This window comes from Adiantum capillus-veneris, chromosome 10 (assembly GCF_014529385.1).
Source record: "Adiantum capillus-veneris isolate H3 chromosome 10, ASM1452938v2, whole genome shotgun sequence".
Lineage (NCBI taxonomy): Eukaryota > Viridiplantae > Streptophyta > Polypodiopsida > Polypodiales > Pteridaceae > Adiantum > Adiantum capillus-veneris.
Window position 1 is genome coordinate 55,278,548 of NC_140940.1, and position 27,508 is coordinate 55,306,055.

General features: G+C 44.8%; 1 protein-coding gene across 1 annotated transcript; it reads right to left on the reverse strand.

Annotated features, from left to right (window-relative positions):
• On the reverse strand, positions 1 to 27,070 carry LOC147448882 (uncharacterized). Its single transcript, XM_086521323.1, has 8 exons — positions 26,472 to 27,070; positions 6,432 to 6,546; positions 6,259 to 6,327; positions 1,550 to 1,663; positions 1,275 to 1,433; positions 994 to 1,125; positions 686 to 820; positions 1 to 390 (listed from the first exon to the last, which is right to left on the reverse strand). The coding sequence occupies exons 1-8, from the start codon at positions 26,945 to 26,947 to the stop codon at positions 223 to 225; spliced, it is 1,368 nt and encodes a 455-aa protein (XP_086377449.1). The 5' UTR covers positions 26,948 to 27,070; the 3' UTR covers positions 1 to 222.
• Positions 27,071 to 27,508: the final 438 nt, after the last annotated feature.

Sequence of the window (27,508 nt, forward strand, 5' to 3'; positions counted from 1 at the left end):
GAATCCCAAAAAACTGACTCCAATTAACAGCAGCAGTAAGCTTCATATGATACATTGCAAATGGTGGATAAAACAAACAGCCCACCAAATGTGCTTTCATAGGACTGAAGACCAATTTGAGCCATAAGGCGCAGAAGAATCTCCTTGCCAAGCTGAGCACGCCAACTACATCTGGCAGCAAAAAATATGTCTCCAAATATACAAGCCCACAAACAATAGCAATTACTGCTGTGTAGAGCTCCCTGACTCTTGATAAGATGAGCTAGACGAGAGTTCCTGCGCTTTGGAAGAGGAGTCCTCAAGAATTTGCTTCAAGTAGTCTAAGGTCCACTCTGATGGCGCATTGTATTCCTCCACAAGGTGTGAGACAAACTTTTCAACTTCCTCTTTCTGACATCACAGCAGGGCAAAAGAAAGGCAGCAACTTAAAACTTGTGGAGCCCTTCATACCAAGACAAAATCCTAAGTCCTAATATGTATGTATGCCTGTACATATTTACTTATTTATAATATGAATCTATTTATATTTATAAATAGATACATATATTTCCGCATATGTTCAAGCCACCACTTAGAATACAACATTAAGCATTGAATTCTTTACCTCTTTTGACCGTCTGAACAAACCTTCAATAACTCTCCACTTTTTACCTTCAACATCTCACTCTTAAAAGAACTGACTTACCTGGTCATCATATGGCTTCAAAGGGTCAATAAACTGCAAGCCAGCAGCCTCAATATGTTTCTTTAGGAACAGTTTCTGGTCAGGACTTGAGCCCACCAGCTCCTGTATATCAGCAACTGGAAGGCTTTTCGACATCTGCATGAGCAACATGCAATTAACTAGTCAAGCAAAAATGTGGACTCTCACTTGCATGCACGTGCCAAATTTCAAATGTGACTGAAGGACCAGAGTAATTAGAGTTGGTTCACTTCTGTTTCACAGAGGTAAGCTGTGTATACTTTCCCCGCGTTGTAACATGCATGCATTACCTCTTTCAGTTGTTCGTTCTCTAGATTTGCTTGATCTCTTTCACGAGCTAGCTGAGATGCCAAGGACTCCAAAGCATTGTTCTCTTCTTCTTTGGACTTTGCAAGAGTTAATTCTTCCTTCAGCTCAGAAAGCTGCAAGCTAAATAAAAATTCCACTTAAACTGAAAGATCATGCATGGACTAAAACTAGCACATGCTCTCAAATCTATTTCCAAATCCAGACGATGACGATGAGAATATGCATGCAGCTGAACTAAAAGTAGTGTACTTTAGTATGGAACCTCTTTCAAAGCAGAATCTCGTTCTGAAGCCAACTGCAGTGCCACTGTTTCCAGGGCCTCTGAGCTTTGCTTTAAGGGCTCAAGTTCTTTCTGTAGAGCATTTTCAACAATCTGCATTCGACCTGACATTGCATCTACAGCCTGTTTGAGAGCTACGACCTACATCCACAGAATTAGGACTCCTTCACTTTGAGAGCCAAAGTTAAGTCAGTGTATGCCAAATTTAAAAAATACCTGTGTGTGCACTACATTTGGAAATACTTCCATTGTCTTACCTCTGACATAGCTTCATCCCGCTCCTGAGCTAATTGCACTGCCACAGCTTCTAAAGCTTCTTTCTCAGCTTCAATCCTGGCATAATCTGCAACTTTTCTCCGTAGAGCCTCCAGCTAAAAATCAAAATGATAATCTATTGGCTCTCTCTCTCTCTCTCTCTCTCTCTCTCATCTTTTCTTCAGCCTCCCACATCACGATATATTTTGTTGGTTTTTTTCCCATTCCTTCTATTTATAAGGTTGGTTATTTCAATGTCCCCACATTTCTCTCTCTGGATCTGTTTTAGCTCGAGGTACGCAGAAACAGAGAGAGCCTGATGAGAGGAGAGGCTAGCCAGTCTCAGAGATGGATCACAAACTTCTTTAGAGTGGACACTAGGCAGCCATAGGTGCAACTACCACAGCAGAGCTCACATTCTCCTCACACCAAAGGCACGTTGATTGATCGTGCGATCGAGCTAGGGAGATCTAGACGCCCATGACTACGGAGGACTACACAGCATCGACGGAGGCTGCACCAGAGGATTCGGATCACTTTGGCCCGACATGCACAACGCCCGGTCAGACTATTGACCATGGAGGAGATTGATGAGATCTGCCAGCAACCGATGATGGATCTCCTCTTTTGAGGATTGTACATATTGCTCATCTTGTATCATCTTTCACCCATTATATCCCACACGCACACCCACATTGTGTTGTATTAGCCCCCAATCACTACTTTCAACCCCCCACCACTCATATCCTACACAATTCTAGCTAGCTGCTTAGTTCACATCTAGCAATTAAGATATTAGTTTTTCACTTTACTTCATTTTATTTTTGTACCCAGACATTGTATTGAATTCACCAAGATTGTATCAGTTTGGTCTCATAGGTCATTTTGGCCTTTTGAAGATGTCTAATATAACATTTCATTTCATTTTCATTCTCTCTCTCTCTCTCTCTCTCTCTCTCTCTCTCTCTCTCTCTCTCTCTCTCTCAAGTTTTTGGATGCTACTGCTGCCATGTGGGCTACAAGGTTGACGACGCGGCAACTGCATTACAGATGCAAGAGTAAATCGAACTGACTTATTAAGATCAAGCTATGGTTGAGGTCGTCGAAGGGCAAGCAACGTCGGCAAGCAGCGTCAGCAAGCATTAACAGAGGCAGCTTGGGGCAAGCCCAGCGTGCACGAGTGACCTTTGATAGCAAGCTGCAGCAAAAATTAAACCCTGCAATAAATTTTTCAGGCAGGGTTTCACACGTAAGGTTTCGAACATTGTTTCCAAAGTGTTCTCTTTCGCTGCCTCAGCCCACGCAGGTTCGCGTGCTCCTTGAGAGCAGGTTCACGTGCTGGCAGGTTCACGCTGCACGCTTAGGGTTTCTGCAGGCTGAGTTCAGTCCTTTGCAAGATGTTAATGTGCATTGAAACAACAGCCTGAACAACAGCAAAGCAGCTCTGACCAACCAGCAGCAGACCCGCGACTGTGCAGCACGCCCTTGCGGCAGAAGCAAAGGAAGGGGGATTCGCGCAGATTTAGGGCTTGCAGGAATAGAGAACAGGTCGTACCTCTCTCTCTCTCTCTCTCTCTCTCTCTCTCTCTCTCTCTCTCTCTCTCTCTCTCTCTCTCTCTCTCTCTCTCTCTCTCTCTCAGGGTGTTGGACAATGGACCAACCAATCGATGTCCGAAATGATAGCATTTATGAAACCACGCCTAAATCGCAAGCGATATTTAGGCGAAGGTTTCGAGAGAGCACACTATCGTCAGGTCCTGTGAGAGCAGAGAAACTTTCTAGAGTCAAAGATGACTTAATGTATGAGAAGGTACATGTGATGATTAAGGCAGAGCTGAGCCTCTTGGCTGACAATGAAAAATAGATGTATGCAAATGCAGAAACTTACAAAAAAGCTATGTATACAGATACGAGGAAAGAATTGGACAAAGAGATGCTTAGTAAGTGTGCCGAGATGTAAACATCATTGAAGCCAAAATGTAGACGATTGTGTGGAATGTATGATGTAGAAAGATTAGAAGATGCACTTGCTATGTTTGAATCCTGGAATAAAAAATGGAAGAACGCATGAATGAAAAGGATGCATTCTTCGAAGCACTTAAGGGAGACCTTGCAGTTTGCAAAAATACCCCTGCAAAGAAGGCAGAAAATTAACCCTCAATGGTCAAGGAGCTCGAAAGCATTAAAAAGCAGGTGAAAACTCTACGAGAAGAGGAAAAGCAAAAGGCACGAACAACCTCTTCATGGGCGGAGCACCTATTCAAAACACAAGAGAAGGTTGATAAAGCTGAAAAGTGGATTGAGGACGCAAAGAAAGGAAAAGATAAGATGCCTGAAGCCACACCGACATCGACTATTATCAATATGACAATTGAGGAGGAGCAAAAGAGAAAGACTAGAGCCCTTCATGTGCGTGTTACAAGTCTCAAAGACACTGGAAAAGTAGAAGAAGAAATGCAAGAGCTCTTGAAGCGCATGGGTATTTCTGAACCCACACACACAGGTGCTTGGAGAGTTGGCAAGATGGGAAGTGATGAGAAAGGAAGGCCCAAGGAAAGAGCACTTATTATACGTTTCCCTATATTGGAAGCTAGGAAGGAATTCCTGAAGAAGAGATCAACACTCAAGCAAACTGGGATATTTTTGGGTGATGACCTCAAGGCTCACTCGTAACACAGGTAGCACACATGCAAGAGCAGATGCCAGAGATCAAGGCGGCGAGGGAGAAAGGGAAAATTGCTTTCTATAGGGGAGGGCGAGTAGTGGTGTTGGAAAAACGCACCGTCATGAAAACGCACCGCATGACGGTGCGAGACCTATGGGACCAACCTTAAAATGGCAGCATGGAATTGTTGTCTCATTCGAGCTCAACACAGCTCGACTGGCACAGACACCTACGCATACCGATACACTTTTACTTCAGAGACTGATTCTGTCTACATAGATGGTATCTACAGACACTTATGCACAGAGGATCTGGGGAGACCTTTAGGGGAGCTCACTTATATATTGACAGAGACACTATAGGATGCAGCCGCAAAGGCATACCCACACACTAAGCCTGGGCAACGACGACGTTTTGGGAGCACACCCCAAAATAGCTGGTATGATGAGTTGTGCAGAGAGACCACAGCCCGCGACTTCAGAGGAAGGTACTTCTAGGAGTATAAATATGAGTGCTCAACTCTAGGTGTTACGAATGCTACAGGCCCATGAAGCCAATTTGTTTTTTCTTGGCATCTTTGAAACAGAATGCCTCGAAACAACGAAACGTTTCTAGGTCCTCGATTCTGATTCGGAGTAAAGCCTTTCTTGCGAAGCTCATTGTGCAAGAGCTCCTTCCGGGAAGCAATGGTACTTTTGCTCCATTTCCAATCAACCTGATAGGGAACCCCTTGTTTCGTATGTAGTGGTATTGTTTCGTATGCAGTGGCATTGCTTGGGAACCAAGTACACGTTAGATGGGATCCAATGGCATCAGGCCCAGCTTGGAGTCTTGAAAATTGGTTACACGTTTGTAGCCTGCCACAGGACGGCAGATTGATCAATTGAGTCACATCTGGGGTTTTGGGCAGAGCACCAGGCTCATATGGCAGAGGGAATTCCAAACAAATAAAAAGCTCTCTTCTGAGATATATACACCTAGTTGAATCCAAGAAGAGCCTAAATTCACCTATGAAGGAAAGTGCAGCTATGGAATCATGGAAGTCACCCATAAGACAATATAAAAAGCACCCTTCTAAGATGACATATCCAGCTTGAATGGGAGACATACCCTCGCAGATACTGCGTGCACAGCTGTTAAAGATTACTTCATTTTTTTGAAATCCTTGAAATATTATACTGCAAGAGTCAGAGCTGATTCACGAGTTCATCTTGAGAGAATTAGAGTGGTTGCTAGCAGAAAGAAGACAATGTGCGCCTTCAAGAAAATTATTAGGATGAGTGCAGCAAGAACCGATAACGGAGAGAGTAGTCCTTGTTACATACGCTCTGGAGTGATGCTGAGATTTTTTAAGCCCACTCCCTATGAACTAAGAAACTCAATACTTCTGAATCGAGCAGCCCTGAAAAGCCAAAACATGCATCTGAAAGACTACACAAAGTATGGAGGAGCAACAATCAGAATGTTATCAAAGTGTCATCTGTAAAGGAAGGCTCACCAGTCTAATTGTGCATGCAAAGAACCTTCTAAAAGAGGAATTCTTGGTTATTGTAGAGAATTGCTGATTGTTATATTTATATTCATAATAAAGAAGCACAAAGCATATCGAGGCTGCCTCTAAGTTAGCCTGTGGAGACCGGCATGAAAATCTGATCAACTCCCTCCCTCTGAAAATTAAGATGTGAACAGGCATCGAAAGAGCCCAACTTATGGCACCCTGAGTGAAGAACACCCATGTATCTCTGCTCTAAACATCAAAATGCAAACTGCACTCCATGAGCTTGTGTGCCTGAGGACAAGTCCATCAATGGTACGTTGGGAACTAAGAGTTGCAGGGTGGACACATGCGTTTGTACATACATAGATAAATATATCCAAACACACATATGCATTGCACATGTCCACATATCCACAGATTCCACCCATATCAAATCCCATGTGTGGGTGGACACTTACACAAATGTAAGAAAAACATTTAACACAATCTGCTTAACTCGTCCAAAGAAACTCAAGCACACAAAATAAATGTCGATTTCAATCACTTGCCTTATTCACTGCATCATCTCGCTCTCTGCTTAGCTGTTCCATCTTAGCCACTACTCTTATATCCAAGTCCTGAAACCGGATAGCTTTCAGAACTAGCGCATGTGAACAGGACCATCTTGTGGGCTTGGATTCCCAAAGCTTTTAAGCTAAATGCTCCAACAAGACAGACACACCTGAGGCAGCTTGAGATTTGTTTTCTGCACTAAAGTGCCTTTGCGATCAACAAGCTCGGTTATGGCCTTAACTGGAGAGGGCATTAAGCTGACAGGCTTCCCCTGAAACAATCGACTACCAGAAAGATGATTCAGAGTGTTATGTTGCATTTCATAGGTAAGGAAAAAGAATTAAGTTAAAATTGAGCATGTAATAATCTTAGCAAATTCATTTGACTAAAGCAATAACAATACATTTTGCACATTCTCAAGAGGATCTGACGTAAAAACTTCTGGAGCAATGTCATTCTTTTTGTTGGTTCTGATGATCTTAGAAATAAGTACATTGGTTCAAAAATTTGAAGCATTGGTTGCAAGCACAAAATGCACAAGGTCCGTGCAATTATTATGTGTCACCTTTCTCATAGAGCACATTTAACAGGAGGTCATAGGGGCATAAATGCTACAGTGAGAAAGATTGAACGATTCTGTGTGTGTAAAAAATGTGACGAAATAAGCTGTATGTTAAAAGTCCAAAGTCCCCCATCGTAAGCAGCAAGGTCTACTCATGCCTTCGCCTATTCCTAAGGGACCATTTGAGGACATAAGTATGGATTTTGTGACTAATTTGCCACCTTCCTTTCTACACAGAACACTCAATGTTTGACTATAGTCTTATCGCTTTAGTAAATTTTGCATGTTAATCCCTTGCAAGGCCAATGTGCCTACAAAATGATGGTGCTTGTGCGGAGTGTGCAAGAGAGGGAAGGAGAAGAGGATTGGGGAAGGGGATGAAGCATAGACAGTTTGGGTTAGTCAAGAGGAAAGTGAGAGAGAGTCAACTCTCTCACTCTCTCTCCCTATATTGATTAGGGAGAAAAGGAGAGGGTGGTTTCCCACAGCCATTGGCCTACATCCCAACAACCTCCCACTTGAAGGTCATGGTGGCCAATAGTGGCATCTGTATAGTTAGTCTATACAAAGTTGATGAAGCATCTTGTAGACTTCATCCTACACCCATAAGTTCTATGCAATGTGTAAATCGCTCCGAGGTTAGGCTCTTCGTGAGAGCATTTGTGGGGTTGTCGTCAGTGTGAACCTTGACAAGCTCGATGCGCTTGCCAACCAATGCATCTCGTATGACATGGTATCTGACCTCTATGTGTTTCGACTTTGAGTGAAACACCTGATTCTTTGCCAAAACAATGGCACTCTGACTAATACAATGCAGTATTGGAACCTCGTGAATGCACAAATCTCTCACTAGACGAGCTAACCGTATGGCTTTCTTGCTTGCGTCAGACGCAACAACATATTCTGCCTCGGTGGTAAATGAAGACGTGCAATCTTGGAGACACGATCTCCAAGAGATAGCTGCTCCAGCAAACATGAACACATAGCCAAATGTGGATCTTCTACAATCCACACAACCCGCATAATCCGCATCCGTGTAACCTACAATAGATGCATCGCTATTTCCGAAGCATAAACACTTGCTAGCTGTACTTTGTAAGTATCTGAGGATTTTCTTCACTGCTTCCCAATGCTTCTTGCCCGGGTTTGCCATGTACCTACTAACCACTCCCACTGCATATACAATGTCTGGTATGCTTGTTAAGTTTGGAGTATGCTTGCACTGGGGTACGCAGTGACTTCCCCCTTGCATACTAAAACGTTGCAAGACTTTGTGGATGTACTTTTCTTGAGATAATTCAAGAATTCCACGTTGCCTGTCTCTCTTGATGCACATACTAAGAAAGTGATTGCCATTTCCGAAATCTTTCATGGAAAACTGAGTGCTTAGCATCTTTCAACTGATTGATCTCATCAATTGATTTGCCTGCGATAAGCATGTCATCTACATACAAGATCAAGATGATTAAAGAAATTGTGCTACCTTCTTTCATGTTGAGCTTCATAAGCTTTTTCATGAGAAAGACTTTGTTGGATACACTTTTGCTCTCCCATGCTGAACATAAGCTATTCCAAAGTTCCTTGGTTGTTGTCTTCCCTATGATAATGAAGAACACTAACTTGGCTAGATGTAGATGTATCGTAGCCATGGCTCTCGCATCCAAAAGTTCCCACTGAGCTTGTGTATAGTCATCATCCTCTGCACGCTCTTTCAACGGTTCTAATAGGCCTTTTTTGTTTGTCAAAACATCTTTTATAAGCTCTTTCCACATGGTGAAGTTGTTGCCATCGAACTTGCGAATGAAATACTCCTCCTTTTCTGAAGAAGAAGCCATCGCTAACAAGAGGTTTGAGAGGTGTCAAACTATCGCGAGAAGCTTCAAAATTTGGGGAGAGTAACCTTTGTATCGGGAGTAAAATCTCAACCGAAATAGTCTCAAAGGTGCCAACAATGGAAGTCACGACTCATCGGAAGGAAATCCGGTAGAGTCTCCTTTGTAGGAGGAGTCAAAACTCAACTCAAAATATGCATAAATGTGCCAACTGCACTAACTAGGCATCAAAAAACTGATACTTTCACTGCCAATGTGATCGCCAACTCGGCGTCAAAAGCATATGAAACCTTCCAGATACATTTCCTATGGCGAGGGTACCGAAAGTGGGAAACTCCAGCTATTTGTATCACCGAAGGTGTCTCAACATTCGAGCACACCCAAGCTCAAAGAAAACCTCACGCTATCGACCCTCCAAAGGCTAATGCAGACACAAATGGACTAGCCACAGTCTCAGAAAGGACTCTTCCGATCCGAGTCTCAAAAACGGCAAGAAAAAACTGCCAAAATAGCCAAAAATGGCTCCACACGTAGTACAGTGGGCAGTGTCCGCAACTCAACGTACATGAGTGAACCACGCTCAAACAAGTAAAAGTGATCCCTACAGGGATATCTGCTCTCAAAAGAGCTCAGTAGCACTAGATATGCTTACACAAAAAATGCATCTGTCAACGTATCTATCCGCACAGAAACTATTGTCGAAAAGACTGCTAAATCGCCTGTGAAAGTGCTATGATTGGAAACCTGGAGACTGTGTGTGTAAACCAACTGAAAAGCCCCATGTAACCTGCGTGTCGGTGTCCCTATGTGCCGATTTCCGCCGCTGGGCGGAAATATGCTAATCGAATAGCTGCCAAAGGTGTCGTAACCAAAAACCGTGCCGTAGAGCGCGATCGGTGCCGATGCCGGGTGTCACTCCTCTATGTTAGAGGTACCTCACACGTGCGTGTGGCAAGCACGACTGTCGATCAGGGAAAAAGTTGTCCGCGTGAAACCAGTGTCGGGTTGGATGTCGAAAATCCACCGCAATAAGAAGTGAGGTCGAACTGATGCTATAACGTGAGAGTCGGTGTCGAAACGGCTCTAATCGCCGATGTTGATGTCGTCTCCCGATGCTGGACGGGAGTGGCTAGCCGAATAGCCGTAGACGCGCCGAGGTCCACGTCGTTGATGCTCGAAGCCGCCGTCGACGCTCTCTCTCTCACTCAATGCCTGAGGATGGAAATGCCCATACACTCAATTACTCTCTCTCTCTCTCTCTCTCTCTCTCTCTCTCTCTCTCTCTCTCTCTCTCAATCTAATGTCTCAAGCTCGGTCTATCTAGTCAAGCTGTCCGTGTGTGAGCGGGTCGAGAAGTCTAGATTGTCAAACACAAGCTTGAAAGAAAAGAAAATGGCCAATCTTTCTCTCTCTTACAAGTGGGGGCTGGGTCAGAGATGGAGTGCAAGGGAGAGAGCACCAAGGAGTTTTCAAGGTCCAATTGGTGGGAAAAGTCTCTTGCACACACACAAGCTTTGTTTTAGAAGGCTTACACAAAAAAAAATCAAATTCTGCTCTATCGATTTCTGTCGATTTCTACACGGCCTGACGAGCCAGAGCAGACGAGGATGTGTGTGTGGATGCTTCCAAAGCCCCAAACTTCTTTGCTCTTGGCGTGCATCACCACAACGCTACCTTGCTCTCTGCTGCTCACGGAAACCCTGCCTTGCAATCGGGTCTGCTCGATCTGCCCCTCTCTAACCTTCGATTGTACTGCAAGCCTTGGAGCTTCTTGAAATGCACTGGCTTCTCTCCCTCAATGGCTGCAGTGTGTGTGTGTGTGAGAGCACCACCACACAAATCATGCCCAATTTCCTGCTCTCGGTTTCCTTGGCTGTATTCCCTGATGCTCGCGATACCCAAGCTTGTTAGCAAGCTAACACACAATGTGTGTGTGTGTGTGTGTGTGTGTGTGTGTGTGTGTGTGTGTGTGTGTGTGTGTGTGTGTGTGTGTGTGTGTGTGTGTGTGTGTGTGTGTGTGTGTGTGTGATGCATTTTCTCTCACAAGCTCGTAGGCTTTCTATTCACTTCCTGAATGCCCTGCAAGCTTTCAATTTGCTCAATTCCCTTGGAAATTGCTTCAAGGTCTGCTCACGACTATGCTAGTGTCAGCTCGTCTGCCCGACTTACGACCTCAATGCTCAAACTACAAGTGACTGGCTGCAATTGAAATTGCCCCCGATTTCGACCTGCATCTGGTGTGCAATTCTCTATGTAGTGAGTGTGTGTGTGTGCAACACAACCACACAACCTAATCCCGACTGGCTTGATTTCTACTGCAATCCCCTTTGCCAAGGAGTGTGTGTGTGTGTCTGTGTGTTCACGCTTGCCCAAGGGCTTCGCTGCCCCAATTAACTGCTTACTGCCCGGTTCCCTGCTTTCGAATGCCTCATACTTTCTTTGGCTCTCTGGCTCTCTGTCGACTTGCAGTCTGTGTGTGTGTTCAAGCACAATCATCCCAAGCTCGCAACTGCCGACATGAGCTCGCTCCCGGTTTGAAGCTTTTCCTTGCACATGAGCTTATTGACATGAGCTTTTCCTTGCACATGAGCTCAACAATCCAAGTGGGAACAGTATTTCCCTTTAGTTCAAGCTAACTTGAATGACAGATACTCTAGTGCAATTGATTGTGCTCCTTACGAGGTAGCTTTTGGTTGACTTTTCCAATTTCTTGACTCGGTCAACATCAAAATTGCCTGATGCTAATCTTGTTAGTCAGACCTATGCAAAAGTCAAGGTTGCATTTCAAACACGTATTTATCAGTCTTCCCATAACATGCAATAAATACCATGCTGGTATTCGGTACTTTGTGTATTGGTTGTTATTTATCCACAGACACAAATACAGATACATATCAGTATGCATGCATGTATCTAGGGTTGTGTACACATGATGTATACATGCATGTACATGTGTGTGTGTGTGTGTGTGTGTAGTATAAACATGCATGTATATGTGTACATGCATTAACGTGTATACAAGCATGCATAAGTAGACATGTACATCTATTTGTATTCAATACCTAACGAATTTTTTGTGCTAGTAGTGATTACCCATATTGCACAACGTTTTTTTCATGTCGTACTTATCGTACCTATCCACTTGGTCGGAGGTTTTTGAGAGTATTAAGCTCAAGTTTAGCAATGCTCAAGAGCCTTACTCTAGGCATACAAATAAGCATCGTTAGGATGTCTCTTTTAAGGAGGGTAATTGTGTGTTTGAGAATCATGAAGCAACGTCTCAAGCAAGTTGATAAGAAGTGTCCTAAACTCCGTATGTATCGTCAAAAAGGTAAATGATGTTTCCAAGCAATTAGGTTTGCCACCTTCTTGGACAATGCATAATGTTTTCCATGGTTCTTGGCTTAAGTTGTTTCAGGGTGAACCTCCATGGAGCATTCCCAAGGAGGAGCAATTATAAATAGTTCATGAAGCTAAAGTTATAACGTCAAACACATCCTCTTACATCGACTCAAGCATGGCACTCGAGGAGAAGTCTAGCAAACAGTTGAAGACTATTTCTGTGGACAAGGTTGAAGAGTTTACCTCCAATGCTTTTGCACACTTTTGTGCAGACCATAGAATCAAGTGAGAGCTTATGGATATTGGATTGCCCTCAGAGAATGGAGTTGTGGAGCACAAGGATTGTGGTAGAGATGGCGCTAACAATGCTCGAGCATTGAGGTTTGTGGGCGGAGGCAATTGCGACAACGGTTCGGACCCTCAACCGGACCCTCAACCGGTCTCCTACAACTTGAATTCCTCGACTAACTCCATTTGAGGCATTTTGCATTTTCAACCCTTAGCCTCGTAGACCCAAGCATCTACCGCAAGATCCCATCAGCATATCAACATCTAGGACCATTGCATCACCATTTGTGTAGCCTAAAGCAGATACCTCTCTAGCGATAGACAGGGGGACCCTTGGAGGGGAGGTTAGGACCCCATCCGCTGTTACTCTTCTTCTCTCTCTATTACTTAGAGTGTCATTCTCTCTTCTCTCTCTAATCTTTTGCACATCTCTCTCATGAAGTAAAAGGAACATTAGAGTACGTACTGAGCACTCATCTTGCTTCTACTGCACATAACATTAGTATCAAAGCTCTTTGGCAGTGTTTAATATCATCACTCAAAGTATTAGCCACTCCCACCGTTAATCCATAGCCCGTCTTCATTGCTATGTCCTAAGGGTCATTAAACCATAGTTACCAGGAATGAGAAACCAGAACGGGAACGGGGAACGGGAACGTGGAACAAAATGCCATTCCCTGTTACGGGTACTCACGTTTGAAACACGGAACGGGGATTCGGAACGGGAACTTGGAATGGGAGCGGGGAACGGAGACCTGAAAACGGCCATTCCCTGTTACTATGCATTAAACCATAAAAGAACCACATAAATTGTTTTTTTTGCTTGTTTGTGATGGCATGCAACCCATGACCACTTGTGCATGTCGATCACTCTAATCTATGGTTTTAAAGAGTGGCAGGTAACCCAAAAAAGAAGGGCTTGTTCAGCCTCCCCTCATTCCTCCTTTCCACTCATTGAGGACGGACCTTTCACATTGCGGCAGGCCAATCAACATGAGGTGGGAAAAAGCAACCATGGTGTGAGCACAAGGCTGCAAAGGGGTGCACCCGCACAAAGGAGTTGAGCTTGGGTAAGACAAAATCCTTCTTAAAAATAGATTGCAAGCAGTACCAAGTACCAAAGCCCCAAATACCCCAAGTTCCCAAGAACCCCGGATACCCCAAGGATTTAGGGAACTGCTATTTTCGACCTGAAAATGTGTTCGCGTCATTAGCTCTGGAATGATAAGGGGAATATTTTATTGCTCTAGTGCCAAGTCAACTGACGCACCAGTTGAGATATTTTTAGCCAAGTTGGCCAAAGTCGAAAACTAGGCGAGGTGTCATTCTGTGAGAACTTCTGCCACTTTGGGGCGAGCCTACAAAAGAAAGGGGGTGCCATTTTCAGCTGCAAGCGGATTGCAACAGGTGCAAGAGCTATGGAGTGCTTCCTTTCCCTCTTATGTATAGTGCAGTGCCAGGAGTGATGCCCTGCACGCTACGCACTGCTCTCTCTCTCCCCTATGAGCAGTTATGTTATGCCCCTCAAGTGGGCTTCTCATTTGACCAATGTACAGCTATGTGGATCTATGCTTCTGTGCCGAGGCAAGAGTCTCTCTAAACAAGAATGGGTGTAGCTGACTACTACACCAAAGCAGGCACCGGTGAGGGTGATAACCTCACCAAACAGGTGCGTTTTCAGCGCTGCGTACACGCGGAATTTGGACTGTTTTGCAGCCGTCTTGGTGCCGGGAGCATTGGGAATAGTGCCCCGCTGTTAGATGACAGTTCGGGGGACTGTTTAGGACAGAAAACAGAGAGAAAACCAGTAAATACAGCATGCTGTAATTACTGTTTTTGCGCAGGAGACATGGGGTCTACGCTATTGGAAACGAGTCAGAGCTTGGGAAACTGTCCAAGGCAAGTTTTGGGGTTGTTACGCAACCGAAGTTTTGCCTGCACAGGTGATATCTAGTCATAGCTTGGAAGATTGTCCAGGGCAAGTTTTGGGGCTGTTATGCTGCCGAAATTTTGCATGCACAGGTGCCATCTTGCTGGATTCACGTAAAGGTCTCAAGGACTCTGGTTTTTGTAGTCTATTCCTCATTCCTGGAAGATAATAAAGAAATACTGAAAGGGGTGCCAACCTTTGGGGCCTACACGTGTCACTGTTTGCTTGGGAGCATTCTAGCTTCCTGGCCGTGCTATTTGTCTTGAAGTGTAATTCAGTCTCAGTTACAGGTTCCTTTTAAGTCATTGCTTTGTGTCGTATAGTCAAGTGTTAAAGAATTGGGTGAAAATTAACGTCTACCGCCCCACGGGCCGGTTTCATGGTTCCGTTGTCGGGACAAGATCACTTTTTCCTCGAGAAGTGAGCATTGGTTGGTTTGCGGCGAAGACACAAAGCACAAGAACTTGGAATTACACTATGGCTAACAGGACAGACGATGCTAGAGAAGAGGGTTCCTCTTCCTAGGGTAGACAAGCTATTCCTTTACAGCATGAAGTTGGTGAGAGTCCACGACCGCCACTGTCTACGCCTTTTGTTCGTGTGAATGCACAATGAGAACAGGTTCAAGGGTTCATGATTGGGCACTTTGAAGAGGACGCGTTCGGAACACAGTTAGTTGCTGCTGTGAATGTCTTCACTCAGTTGGTGCAGAATCCCAGGTTTATGGATTATCTGCAAGCACCATTAAAGTCACAACAGGCAAGGGAATGCCCTCAGCGTACAGAGCCCGTTGAGGCTCAAGCCCAGGTCCCCCATGCGACTGAGCAGGATAGGGAGCATTCACATGTGGCGGAGTCACGTCAGGCTCCTAGACAGGTCCCTCCTGTCCACGAACAAGTGGCGAGGATCTTTACTCCACAGGTTTTGCCAGTTCAGCCCGCCACCTTTCAGGGTCAAAATGTTCAATTGAATGGACAGGAACCGGTCTCCAGGCAATGCATCAGGTTTTTCCACCACCCACGGCACATCCCGGGTATTTCGGGAGTGGATCCGTGTTCCAAAGTATGGCTGGTTATGTGCCTAGAAACCAGCAGTACATGCCTGGAACAGTGTTTAGGGGTATGCATGGCATGACGCCAAACCCCATGTATGGTAACATTGGCATGCAACAAGGCTTTCAGAGCAATCAGGGCCAGCTTGGGGTGCCCACAGGTCAATTTTGGCATGGCTGGTTTTTCTGGACAGCAGCCACATATGGCACCTTTGATGCAGAATCTCAATGACCAGGGGGCACAGATGGTCCCTACTACAGTGCCCACGCTGCAGACGCTTCCCTATGACAATTTGGGACCAATAGAAAAGCCAAAACCATACAAAGAAGGTGGTGCAGCTGTGAAGTTCAGCACCTTTAGTGGCTTCGAGGATAAAGCAAAGGCTCTCACTTTCTTCCAGCAATTTGATACAGCTTATGCAGGAGGGAATTTTACAAAGGCTTCTAAAGTAAGAAAAGTTGTCACTTTCTTAAAGGACAATGCGCTCAAATGGTGGACGACATTGTTAATGCAAGGACAGGCACCCGCCACTTGGGTTTACTTCAAGCAAATGTTTGCATCTGCTTGGCTGTTAGATGAATTTGAAGCTGAAGTCATGCAGATTGGCACCAGCTTACTTCGGCTACATCCAAGAGCTTGCTGGAGTACAATAGGAGGTTTTGTAAAGCATTACTCTCAGTGACCTCCAATTGATTTGTGCCATTGACACAGCAGATTGAGAAGTACAGATTGAGAAGTATTGTTGTGGGTTGCCTAAAGGGCTTCGCGACTACTGTACCAAGAACAGAGTGGCTACCCTCACTCAGCTTATGGAAGTTGCTAACATTGGTCTTGCCTTGTTGAAAGGAGAAGACAGTGGGTTTCTGAGCAACGAGAAAGGAGGGCAGCAAAAGAAAAATTCAGCAAAGCAGCCCTTTACGAGAGCGGCTCCTAAAGTGTTCCACGGGCCAGCGAAGTTCAATAAAGGCAAGGGTTCAGCCGAGACTTCTAGAGCGCAGGCAAGGAAGCAGAAAAGGCAGCCTTTTATGCATAAGACGCCCGAGGAAAAGAAGGTCTTGATGGCTGAAAACAAGTGCTTTATATGCAAGCAGACTGGTCATTTTGCAACCAACTATCCACAAAAGAAAAGGCCAGTTGACTCAGATGACAAAGAGGACAGGAAAGGAAAGAAGCCTATGCCCTCGACAGGTTTAGTGCCAGACATGTTGGGCGACAGGCCTAGTACAGATGCCAGTGAGTTATGCAAAGCGTGGGGTAAAGTTAGAGACCAGATGGCACTTATCTTCTTTGATCCAGGTGCCAAAGAGAACTTTATCACGCCAGAATTAGCTATGAAGCTGGGCATCAGAGCTGCAGAGGCAGGATTGACATGTCCTGGCCACTCAGAGTGCGTTCCTCCCATCATTGGAAAGCTACGTCTACATATTCAGTCGTATGTGGACACAGAAGAGTTCTACATCATGCCGTTGGAAGGATGTGATGTCTTGTTGGGGATCGTGTGGATGTTCCGAGTGCATGGAGTCTTGGATGCCTACAACAAAAAGATCATTGTACACAATAGGGGCAAAACTCACATCTTGGATGTAAAGCTAAAAGGAGAGTCAGTCCCTATTGTATCTGCTTCTGCTATCACTTCTGTAATAAAGAATCGTCTTTCTGCGTACTTGGTTTTTGCACGTGATGTTTCAAATAGTTGTCAGTCAAATTTATCTGTGTTAGATAAAGATAGGTTAGTATTTTTGCAAAAGTTTAATGGCTGTTTTTCTGATTCATTACCGTCTCAACTACCGCCGGAGAGGCCCGAGGATCATGCGATTGATTTGGTGCCAGGTTGTAGCCCACCAAATAGGCCACTGTATAGGGTTAGGAGGCGTAGCGGAAAGAGATTATGAGCCAAGGAGAGGAGCTCTTAGAGAAAGGACTGATTCAGCCTAGCTCGTCACCTTATTGCTCTCCGATGCTCTTCGTACAGAAAAAGGATGGCTCGTGGTGCATGTGTATTGACTAACGTGCGTTGAATAAGAATATCATCAAGAATAGGTTTCCTATTCCAAGGATTGATGATATTCTTGACTTCCTAGAGGGTGCGGCGATTTTCAGCAGGATCGACCTTAAAAGTGGGTACCATCAGATTCAAATTAGGCCTGAGGATGTGCACAAGATTGCGTTTAGAACGACATTTGGTCTCTATGAGTTCTTAGTGATGCCATTTGGTCTTACGAATGCTCTTGCTACGTTCAATACGATGATGGATAGGATCTTCCGTCCATATCAGAACTTTGTTGGCACATTCTTTGATGACATAGTAGTCTATTCGAAGAATGAAAAGGAGCATAGGCATCACTTGACCATTGTGTTCGAAGAGTTGCGCAGGAACAGATTGCTCATCAATGGCAAGAAAAGCGAGTTCTTCTTGGAAGAGATCCACTTCCTCGGACACATTGTGTCAAAGGATGGTGTCCGAATGGATCCTGCGAAGGTGGAAGCAATCAAGACATGGCCAGCTTTAAGGATTGTGCACGATGTCCGTAGCTTCTTAGGGCTATGTTCTTACTACAGAAGATTCATTCACAACTTTGCAGAGATTGCTTCACCTTTACATGCTTTGCAAAAGAAAGAGGTCGCTTTCAGATGGACCCAAAAAGAGATTTCAGCTTTTAATCTCTTAAAGGAAAAGATGACTTCAGATCCAGTCATTGTTTTGCCAAATCTCAGGAAGTCATTTGTGGTCTAGTGTGATGCTTGTGGCAGTAGCATTGGTGCAGTGCTAATGCAAGATGGCAGGGTAGTAGCCTATGAGAGCAAAATCTTGCAAGGGCCAGAGATGACGATGCAGGTCTGTGAAAAAGAGTTACTGGCTGTGATTCATGCCCTCTTAAGTTGGAAACACTTTCTGCTAGGTGCTGATTTTGTTGTCCAAACGGATCACCAGACCTTGCGATACTTCCTGACACAGTCAAAGCTATGGGAAAAGCATATGCGATGGGCAAACATTCTCTCCATGTTTCACTTCCAGATTGTGCATGTGGAAGGCAAGAAGAATGTTGTGGCTGATGCGTTATCAAGAAAGCCACAAATTTCAGTTGTGTCAATTCCTTATCATCATGAGCTTGATGATATGAAGGAACAGTATGCGAGTGACGAAGATTTTGCAAGGATCTTCGAACGGTTACAGGAAGGACGTCATGAGCACTACCTCCTCAGACATGGTTTTATGATGATGTATGGCAGACTCTGTGTCACCAGGCCATTGCGACATAAGGTCATGGTAGAGAGTCATGTCCCATCGTATGCAGGGCATTGTGGTATAGATGCTACAGTGAAAGCGGTTGAGACATTCTTTTATTGGCCTACCTTGAGGAGAGATGTGGATGCCTTTGTGCAGCATGCGTGATTTGCCAAAAGGTCAAGTTTGACAGGCAAAAGGCACCAGGGCTGTTACAGCCATTGCCGATTCCAAATAAACCATGAGAAAGCATAGCAATGTTTGATCTTCCAAGAACACAGACAGGGAATGATGGATCCGGACCATTAGTTGCAGACTCAGCAAGCAAGCTCATTTCATTCCTGTTAGGAAGAAGATAAAACCAGATCAGATGGCACGTCTCTTTATGTATAATATCTTTAAGTACCATGGTATGCCACAGTCAATTGTCAGTGAACGTGACCCACGGATGACAAGTCTATTCTAGAGAGGCATATTTGAGAATATGGGCACTACGCTTAAGTTCTCATCATCGTTTCATCCACAAAAAGATGGGCAGTCAGAAGAGGCAATTTCTACTGTCTTGGATCTGCTAAAGTACTATGTGTTCGAGCACAAGGCGAAGTGGGAGAAGTATTTGCCGTTGGTTGAGTATGCGTACAATAATACAGTGCATTCTTCAACAGGCAAAGCACATTTTGAAATTGTCTAAGGTCATGTGAAAGTTCCTCCCATTTTGCATATCAAGGAAAAGATCTTTCAAGCAGACCAATATGTACAAAATATGGATGAAATGTACCAGAAGATAAAGCATGCCCTTGAAAGGACACAGGCAAAGCAAAAGAAAGTTGTTGATCTCCACTGCCGTGAATTGTTGTTTTCACTTGGTAATTGGGTACTGTTGCGGTTTGAAAAGGCATGCTTAAAGAAGCGAAGAGGTAAAGAAAGTCTCTTTACAAAGCTTAGTATGCGTTACTATGGGCCTTTTCAAGTAACAAAGAAGATCAATGACGTCAGTTATAGGCTGAAATTGCCTAACAACTGGAAGATTCACAATGCTTTTCACGTGAGTCTTCTCAGACCATTTATTGGTGATGTACCAGAGGATATGCCAGCTGAAGAGCAGCCAGACGTTGAAGAGCTTCATGAAATTTTGGTCCCAGAACAGATCGTGGCACACAAAGAAAGAAAAGTCAAAGGCAAGGTTACCAGACGATATTTGGTGAAGTTCAAGAACTATCCACCTATGGATGCAAAGTGGATGGAAGAGAGCGAACTGTTAGAGTCACCAAATGTATTGCAGCTTTACCTTGAGGCCTTTGGTTTACCACCTACGTATTCTCCAACTCAAGAAGAGCAAAGGTCAAAAGGAAAGAGACCTGCACTAGAGGGGAGTGATCTAGGAGCTAGCACTTCTCATGTATCTATAGATTTAGTGCAATAGAAGTGTACCTTGCTTGGCAATTGCCCTTGGGGAATAAAAGTTTCGTCCAAAAGTCTGTTCAGTGCTATAGAAGTATGTCTTGTCAGTTGTCAAGAGTATAGTAATTGCTTCTAATGAGTACATGTTGACGCATTTTTAAACTACTAGTTTATTATACTTGAAAGGATTCGAAGTGTACTAAAAATTATGGACTCTATTAAAGCCAGTGGCACAGTGTGAAAGCTGTCCACTATGTCAATGGAACAATCTCACAGGTAGATCATACATGAGTTAACAAGTATTGAATACACAAGAGTGTTAACTATGAGCATGTATGTCTCGTACCATGTTGACCAGGTGTGTACACACGAAAAGGTTGACAGCCGTGATACGGTATCCACGAAGTGCTGTACACAGTAATGGATTGATATTCATGCAAACGAGGACGTTCGCGATTTCAAGAGGGGGGTATGTCACGCGTCTGTGGCAACTTCACTTGTTGATTTCTTTTTGGGGAAATTTTATTTGACTTGTTTTAAAGCACCCCTCTGGAAACATCAATGCCCGAGTTGCATGATGTGAGGCGGACAGTGAGAGTCTAGGCCGGACGGCCAGTGAGCACTGAATTTGGGCAAATCGACTAAGGTTAGCCACGGTGGGGCTACGAGTGTAAATCACCTGATAGCTAGCCGACATTGCATTTTTCGATGTGGTTCCAATGGTGATTGATGGTCAGATGATCAATGTGAGTGCCATGGAAGCATCTCCTAAAATTTAGGAAACTGCTATTTTGGATCTAAAAACGTGTTCACGTCATTAGCTCTGGAATGACAAGGGGAACATTTTATTGCTCTGCTGCCAAGTCAACTGACGCACCAGTTGAGATATTTTTAGCCAAGTTGACCAAAGTCGAAAACTGGGCGAGATGTCACTCTATGAGCACTTCTGCCACTTTGGGGCGAGCCTACAAAAGAAAGGGGGCGCCATTTTCAGCTGCAAGCGGATTGCACCAGGTGCAAGAGCTATGGAGTGCTTCCTTTCCTTCTTATGTACAGTGCGGTGCCAAGAGTGATGCACCGCACGCTACGCACAACTCTCTCTCTCTCTCCCCTATGAGCAGTTATGTTATGCCCCTCAAGTGGGCTTCTCATTTGACCAATGTACAGCTATGTGGATCTATGCTTCTGCGCCGAGGCAAGAGCCTCTTTGAACAGGAACAGGTGTAGCTGACTGCTACACCAAAGCAAGCACCGGTGAGCGTGATAACCTCACAAAACAAGTGCGTTTTCAGCCCTGCGTACACGCTGAATTTGGACTGTTTTGCAGCCGTCTTGATGTCGGGAGCATTGGGAACAGTGCCCCACTGTTAGATGACAGTTCAGGGGCTGTTTAGGGCAGAAAACAGAGAGAAAACCAGTAAATACAGCATGCTGTAATTACTGTTTTTGCGCAGGAGACAGGGGTCTATGCTATTGGAAACGAGTTAGAGCTTGGGAAACTGTCCAAGGCAAGTTTTGGGGTTGTTACGCTGCCGAAGTTTTGCCTGCACGTGTGATATCTAGTCGTAGCTTGGAAGACTGTCCAGGGCAGGTTTTGTGGCTGTTATGCTACCGAAAGTTTGCATGCACAGGTGTAACAGACTTGGACACTCCAAGTCAAGAATCAATCGCGACAGCACCCAATAACCACTTCAAAACAATTCACAGATCACAATAGATTTACACTGGCCCGGCGGAGTTCCGTGCCTAGAGATATTGGCCCCAAAGACTGGCGCCCCTTTCGGTATTTCTTTATGTATTAATCAATATCAAAGTGCTCTGCAGAGTGAGCCCTAAACCGTGTATATAAAGATTACAAGGGATGCCCAAAAGCAGAGCCCCAAAAGCTTGAAAGCAAAAGCAGATTCTCTCTCTCTCCCAATGAAAGCAACAAAAAGCAATTATGCCTTTCTCTCTCTTTATCTTCCAAAGCGTAGCCAAAAGCTGAGATTTGCGTCGCTCGAAAAAACAAAAAACAAAAATTTATCTTTTTTTCCACCTTTGCGATTTCCAAAAATTAGGGTTTTTGGCAAAAATTAGGGTTTGCAGGAATTTTAGGGTTTCTGCTGTCGATAGCCACGTCATCACTTTGTGACATACCCCCCTCTTGAAAGCATTGTAATCGACTGAGATTACGCCTGCAAAACCGACAAAAGCCATAAACCGTCTTAGCAGACACTGACTGTTAATACCTACGTACTAGGGACACACATCTAGCACATGTACCAAATCGACAGTCACATCACACAACATCACTAGACATCACAGGACATCACATGACATTCAACATTCATTCGGATCTTAGACCATGATTTATCGGCAATGTAGCTAGCAATCACATCTAGGTCCAATCGGGACCTCATCGATGTCCGATTGACTAACCCCTATTGCAACCATGTCTATTCGAGATGAATCAGACCAAAATGCTGCAGCCATTTCGTCTATCAATTCCTGCACTCAAAAGAAGTCAAGAACAAATCAGTATCATTATCAAGAATTCCATTTCATAAAGTCATCCACCAGAATACTGTCATCTCTCAATGTCCCTGAAGCTCAAAGAGACATCACTAACTGTAGTATCAAAATCAAGGCATCTGTTGACAAAGGAGCGGAGTAACTCCCCTCTTGTGCATCCCACTGCACCAGATCTTCGGCCAAGCTGAATTTCTAGGTTCCGTTTGGAGTAGATTATGCTAAACCAAAACATCGAGGTAAAGTTTCACAATCCGAGGAGTATCTGCTAGGTCCTCCTCCTCCATCCACTTCGCATCAAGTGCAAGATAGTTCTTGAACTTAACCAAGAACCGCCTTTGGACTTTACCTTTAGTCTTCGTATCCTTATGTACCAAAATCTGTTCAGGAACAAGGATCTCCTCGTTTTCTTCCACTTCGGGTTGCTCATCAGGCTCCCCATCATCAGGCACATCACCCTTAAAAGGTTTCAAGAGACTCACATGGAATGCATTGTGAATCCTCCAAGTATCTGGCAGTTTCAATCGAAAGGAGACATCATTTATCTCTTTTCAGTGATCTGGAAAGGTCCGTAGTATCGCATACTAAGCTTTGGAAAAAGCCTCTCCTTTCCTTTTCTAAACCTGCAGGAAAACACAACAGGCTGTAATTCCCTGTTTCGGATCGTTTTTAGCGGAGCGAACACGCCGACGCGTGTCCCAAGAGCTCCCGCACGCAATGGGACAGTTCCCCTGTGAATTGGACGAGTTTTCATGCAAGAAAACTCTCCGAACTCGCAATCTTTCGCGATAGAACTATGCGTACCTGTCGGGGATTAGTAATTAGCTAATCCGGTTCCTGATCAGAAAGCTCTTGCCTTGGCAAACGCGCATAAACCCCCCGAACTGTACATATTCATTTGAGTAGCCCAACTAGTGAGGGCATTACCATATGTGCCGAAGGAGGGAGAGAGATGCACGAGAGCAAGTCATCGTGCTACATGAGACAGAGGAGAAGGCAAGCTTTCCATTAAAGCTATAGACCTGCACCCACTACTCACACACACTATAGGTCACTTCAAGTCAAAAATCAACCTCCTCTCTCAAATTGGGCGCCCCCTCTTCATGCTGGATCTAGCAAATCTACCAAGAGCCGCCATGTGTCTAGTTTGCCCCTTTTGAGTTAATTCTCTAGTTCCCACTGACTTATAAAGTTATAAGTGACTTTCCGAGTGGCCCCGACCTCATTTGGCGCACACAGGCTTCCATACTCATCAGAATTCAGTGCTAACTGCCCCGATCAGTCCCAGACTGACCGACCTAGACTCCAGATGTAAGAACCTATTCGGCCACAGCCATTTCACACTGGCCATGCAATGTCCACTTGCACCTTTTCAAGGGTCTCGGGGAAACAAGTAAAAATAAAAATATCTAGTACTTATTTATGGAAGGCGACAGGAAAAATACACCTCCCGGTGACAGCAGTCTTGCTTAATAGAAGCGTGGACCACCAAGTTCGAGCATTCCCCTTAAAGTAAGAGGCAGCTCTTCGAATCTTAGAGTGCTTTGAGTAACGTCCTTCCGCGAAAGCGATGTCAAACTGCTGTACAAAAGACAAAGCCTTCGAAGCATCTCATAACCAGAAAACGTGTCAAACTTAATTGACTGTCTACCTTCCTTAAACTCTCGGACTTTCTTGCTTTTGTCTTCCAGAAAGTCATACTGGTTGGCTTTGTAAAAATTCTTCTTCTTTGCATAAAAGTTGCTCCCATCAGAGTCTGAACTGTCTGTAGACGAGTCCTCTGTAGAACTGTCACTCACGGGGCGAGATTTAGACTTCTTTGCCTTTTTCTTACCCTTTCCGAAGCGTTGCTTCTTGCTTCGCTTTTTGCCTTTGCGGTCTTCTTCGCTCGAGTCAGATGAGCTAGAAGAACTGTCAGAAGAAGAAGAAGAAGAAGAACTCGGTACTTCTTCAAATTGAACACGCTTCTTCTGTTTCTTTGTCTTTTCAAATGTCGACTGACGACCCAAATAGCCCGGGAAGTCAATGCCTTTCTTCTGCTTTTTGCCATTCTTTTCAACTTTATTTTGCACGTCAAAAAGCTGAGCAATTCGTGCATCAACCACCTCTTCTAATTCCTTCTCTATATACTTCTTAGGAGCAGGAGGTTTTTTGAGAGCGGGTTTTGAAGGTGGTGGTGTGATTTTCTGCCACTGCGCGTGCACTTCCTCCAAAGAGGTATTGCTCATATATTTTGCCCTTTTCGAGTCCTTGGCAAAATTAAGCATCATCTTTGTTGCGTCGCCGATCAATCGTTGACGCTCCATCTCTCGACGCTCCGCCTGAGTAGGCCGAGGCAGGCCATACTCCTTGCCGGAATCTTCGTGTTGTGATCCCTTCCCGCATCTCCGATGCAAAGGGAGTCGACTAATCTTTGCCTGAAGCCATTGGTGCCGCGGAAAAAAATTTGGAATCGGATTTCCCGTAGAAGAGAAATCGGCCGTGCTCTGATACCACTGAATAGACTTGGACACTCCAAGTCAAGAATCTACCACGACGGCACCAAATAACCACTTCAAAACAGTTCACAATTCACAATTTTATTCGACACTAGCCGTGCCTAGAGATATTGGCCCCAAAGACTGGCGCCCCTTTCGGTATTTCTTTTTGTATTAATCTTCTGGTGTCGTATTCTTCTCTCTCTATCTCTCAATCTCGGCACTTTCTTTCACAGTGTTCACCACTTTGTTTGTGTTCATTGCACTCTCTCACTAAAGGAACGGAAGGGTTGGAAAAGCACTTCTTTTTTAAGTTATCTGTCACTCTTCAAAACAAAGATTAGAGGGATCAACATGCCGAAGTGGTCTTGGATTACGTGCAATCTTAAACAAGCAAATATGTGTGTGTGTGTGTGTGTGTGTGTGTGTGTGTGTGTGTGTGTGTGTGTGTGTGTGTGTGTTGGGGGTTCTTTCATGGATTAATGGCCCTTAAGACAAGAGCGCGCCCGATGTGCGATGGGCTGAGGGTGGAAGTGACTAATAAGTCGAAGGCAGGGACATGAAGATTCTTTCAAAGAAAAAATTTGAGGGAGATTCTTTAGGTTTTTTTCTTGAGTGATGATATCGGACACTGCCAAAGAGCTCTGATACCAACGTAATGTGCAACGGAAGTGATTGATGGTGAATGCTCAAGATGAGTGCTCAGAGCATACTCAAAGTTCCTTTAACTGAATGAGAGAGTTCCTTTTGCTTCATGAGAGATGTGCAAAGACGAGAGAAGAGAATGATTTTGTAAGTGAAGGTTGTGTGTGTGTGTGTGTGTGTGTGTGTGTGTGTGAGAGAGAGAGAGAGGACTAACACCAGATGGGGTCCCAAACCTCTCTCCCTCTTGAATAACAGGTCTTGAGTTCAATTCTCCTCGTCGGATAGATCTTTAAGGTCTCTTGGGATAGTTTCCTACGACATTAAAATTCCCTTCTTCTTCTTCTTCTCTCTCCGGGGGTTCATGCTTCATACATTACACTACATGTGTTGCTCCCCATAACAAAACCGTCTTCTTCTACAAACGAGGAAACCGCACCCATCCTTACACACGCGAGCCCATCCCTTTGAGTCCAATCCACACTAGCGCCTCCATCACACTCAGCTCCCATTCTCTACGATGCAAGATAGGGGGATGCCGCACAAGCAAGGAGTCTCATCGACTACACTTTATGCCCCCAAAAAGTTCACGAATCTAATATCACACCCTACTTGAGTATTGAGCTTTTAATAACTTGCTTTCCCCACATTTTCAAACATGAGCTCTCCCTAACCTCAATTGTGAGGCTCGGTTCCATAATTCTTGAGGAATAAGAGTCTTTGAGGATAATTATGGCATCTCTCTCTCTCTCTCTCTCTCTCTCTCTCTCTCTCTCTCTCTCTCTCTTCTTGCTCGCTCGCGTTTGTGTGTGTGTGAGAGAGAGAGAGTGTGTTCGGGTTTTTTTTTTTTTTTTTTGGGGGGGGGGGGGGGGGGGCTTCATCCCTATTTGTGTGTGTGCATTCATGGTTGCTTTGCCAAGACATCAAAGGAGGAAAAGGAGTGTACCTGCCAAAGAGGATGGCGTAGACTACTCCGACAAGTTGCAAAGTCTCTGGTAGCAAGGGAAGGACTTCAAAAGAGTTGAGAAGAGACTCAACAAGATAGAGACCGCCAGCAATGAGACCACCATAGATAGCTAACTGAACACCGGTTGTCTTCCCAAGGCGTTGCAAAGCCTTACTAAGAAGTTCCGTGTCTTTTTCAGAAGCTTCCATGTCTACTTGGGATGCAGGCTTGTTGTCTTTGCCACTGGAAGCATTCGGGTCTGCTGCTGCTGTCGATGATGGCAACTGGCTTGCTAAAGGTAGGGACAGTTCAGAGGGTATGGTTGAGCTCTGCTTAACTGCTTGAAATTCGTCCTTGAATGAAGCGCACAGTATTGATCCTCTCTCTCGGAAGCTCCCATGGCTGCCCAAAGAGGAACCTTTCTTATCGATAACTAATGCTCCACTGAAGCAGTGACTCAATGACGAGACCACCATTTCTGTGACAAAATGGTGAAGCGAACTCCCTGGCTTTTCCTACCCAACAGTAGCCATCGCTGGTGGTAGATTGTAAACAGGTGGCATTCTATGTATTCTGACCTTCTCAGCCTCGCACAAGGCTAAGGCTAATGGCTTTTTATCTCATTAAAATTTGAAATGGCCTGCCTTTAATGTTCTTTTTTAGCATGGGCTTGCCTCGTCTGTAAATGATACGGGGTCTAACTCAAGGGATCTACGGTTGGCGCATGATCGGCGGAGCGGGGCCGGTAGGGCTTTGGGCCGTTGGATCGACGCAGCAGGGGGGGGGGGGGGGGGGGGGGGGGGGGGGCAGACTTGTATAGTACTGAGGTTGCATAGCTTTCAAGCAATCGCGTCAGTTGGGTTGGATAGGTTGTGCGCCTGTGGAGTGGGAGGTGGCGTGGTCGAGTCGCGATGCGGGCAGCTGGGGGCTGGATTTTTTTTAATACCCAAAGATGGGATCAATGGTGGATTGAACATCCACCATAGATCCCTTGAGTTTCTCCCGTGACGCTTATAGACGAGGATGGGCTTGCGGCG

Excerpts from the sequence above, each read along its gene's own strand:
- LOC147448882 (XM_086521323.1), bottom strand. The coding sequence starts at position 26,947 with ATGGTGGTCTCGTCATTGAGTCACTGCTTCAGTGGAGCATTAGTTATC. Across the intron at positions 1,434-1,549 it reads GGGATGAAGCTATGTCAGAG|GTCGTAGCTCTCAAACAGGC; the intron begins GTAAGACAATGG and ends CTGTGGATGTAG. Across the intron at positions 391-685 it reads TGAAGCCATATGATGACCAG|AAAGAGGAAGTTGAAAAGTT; the intron begins GTAAGTCAGTTC and ends CTGTGATGTCAG.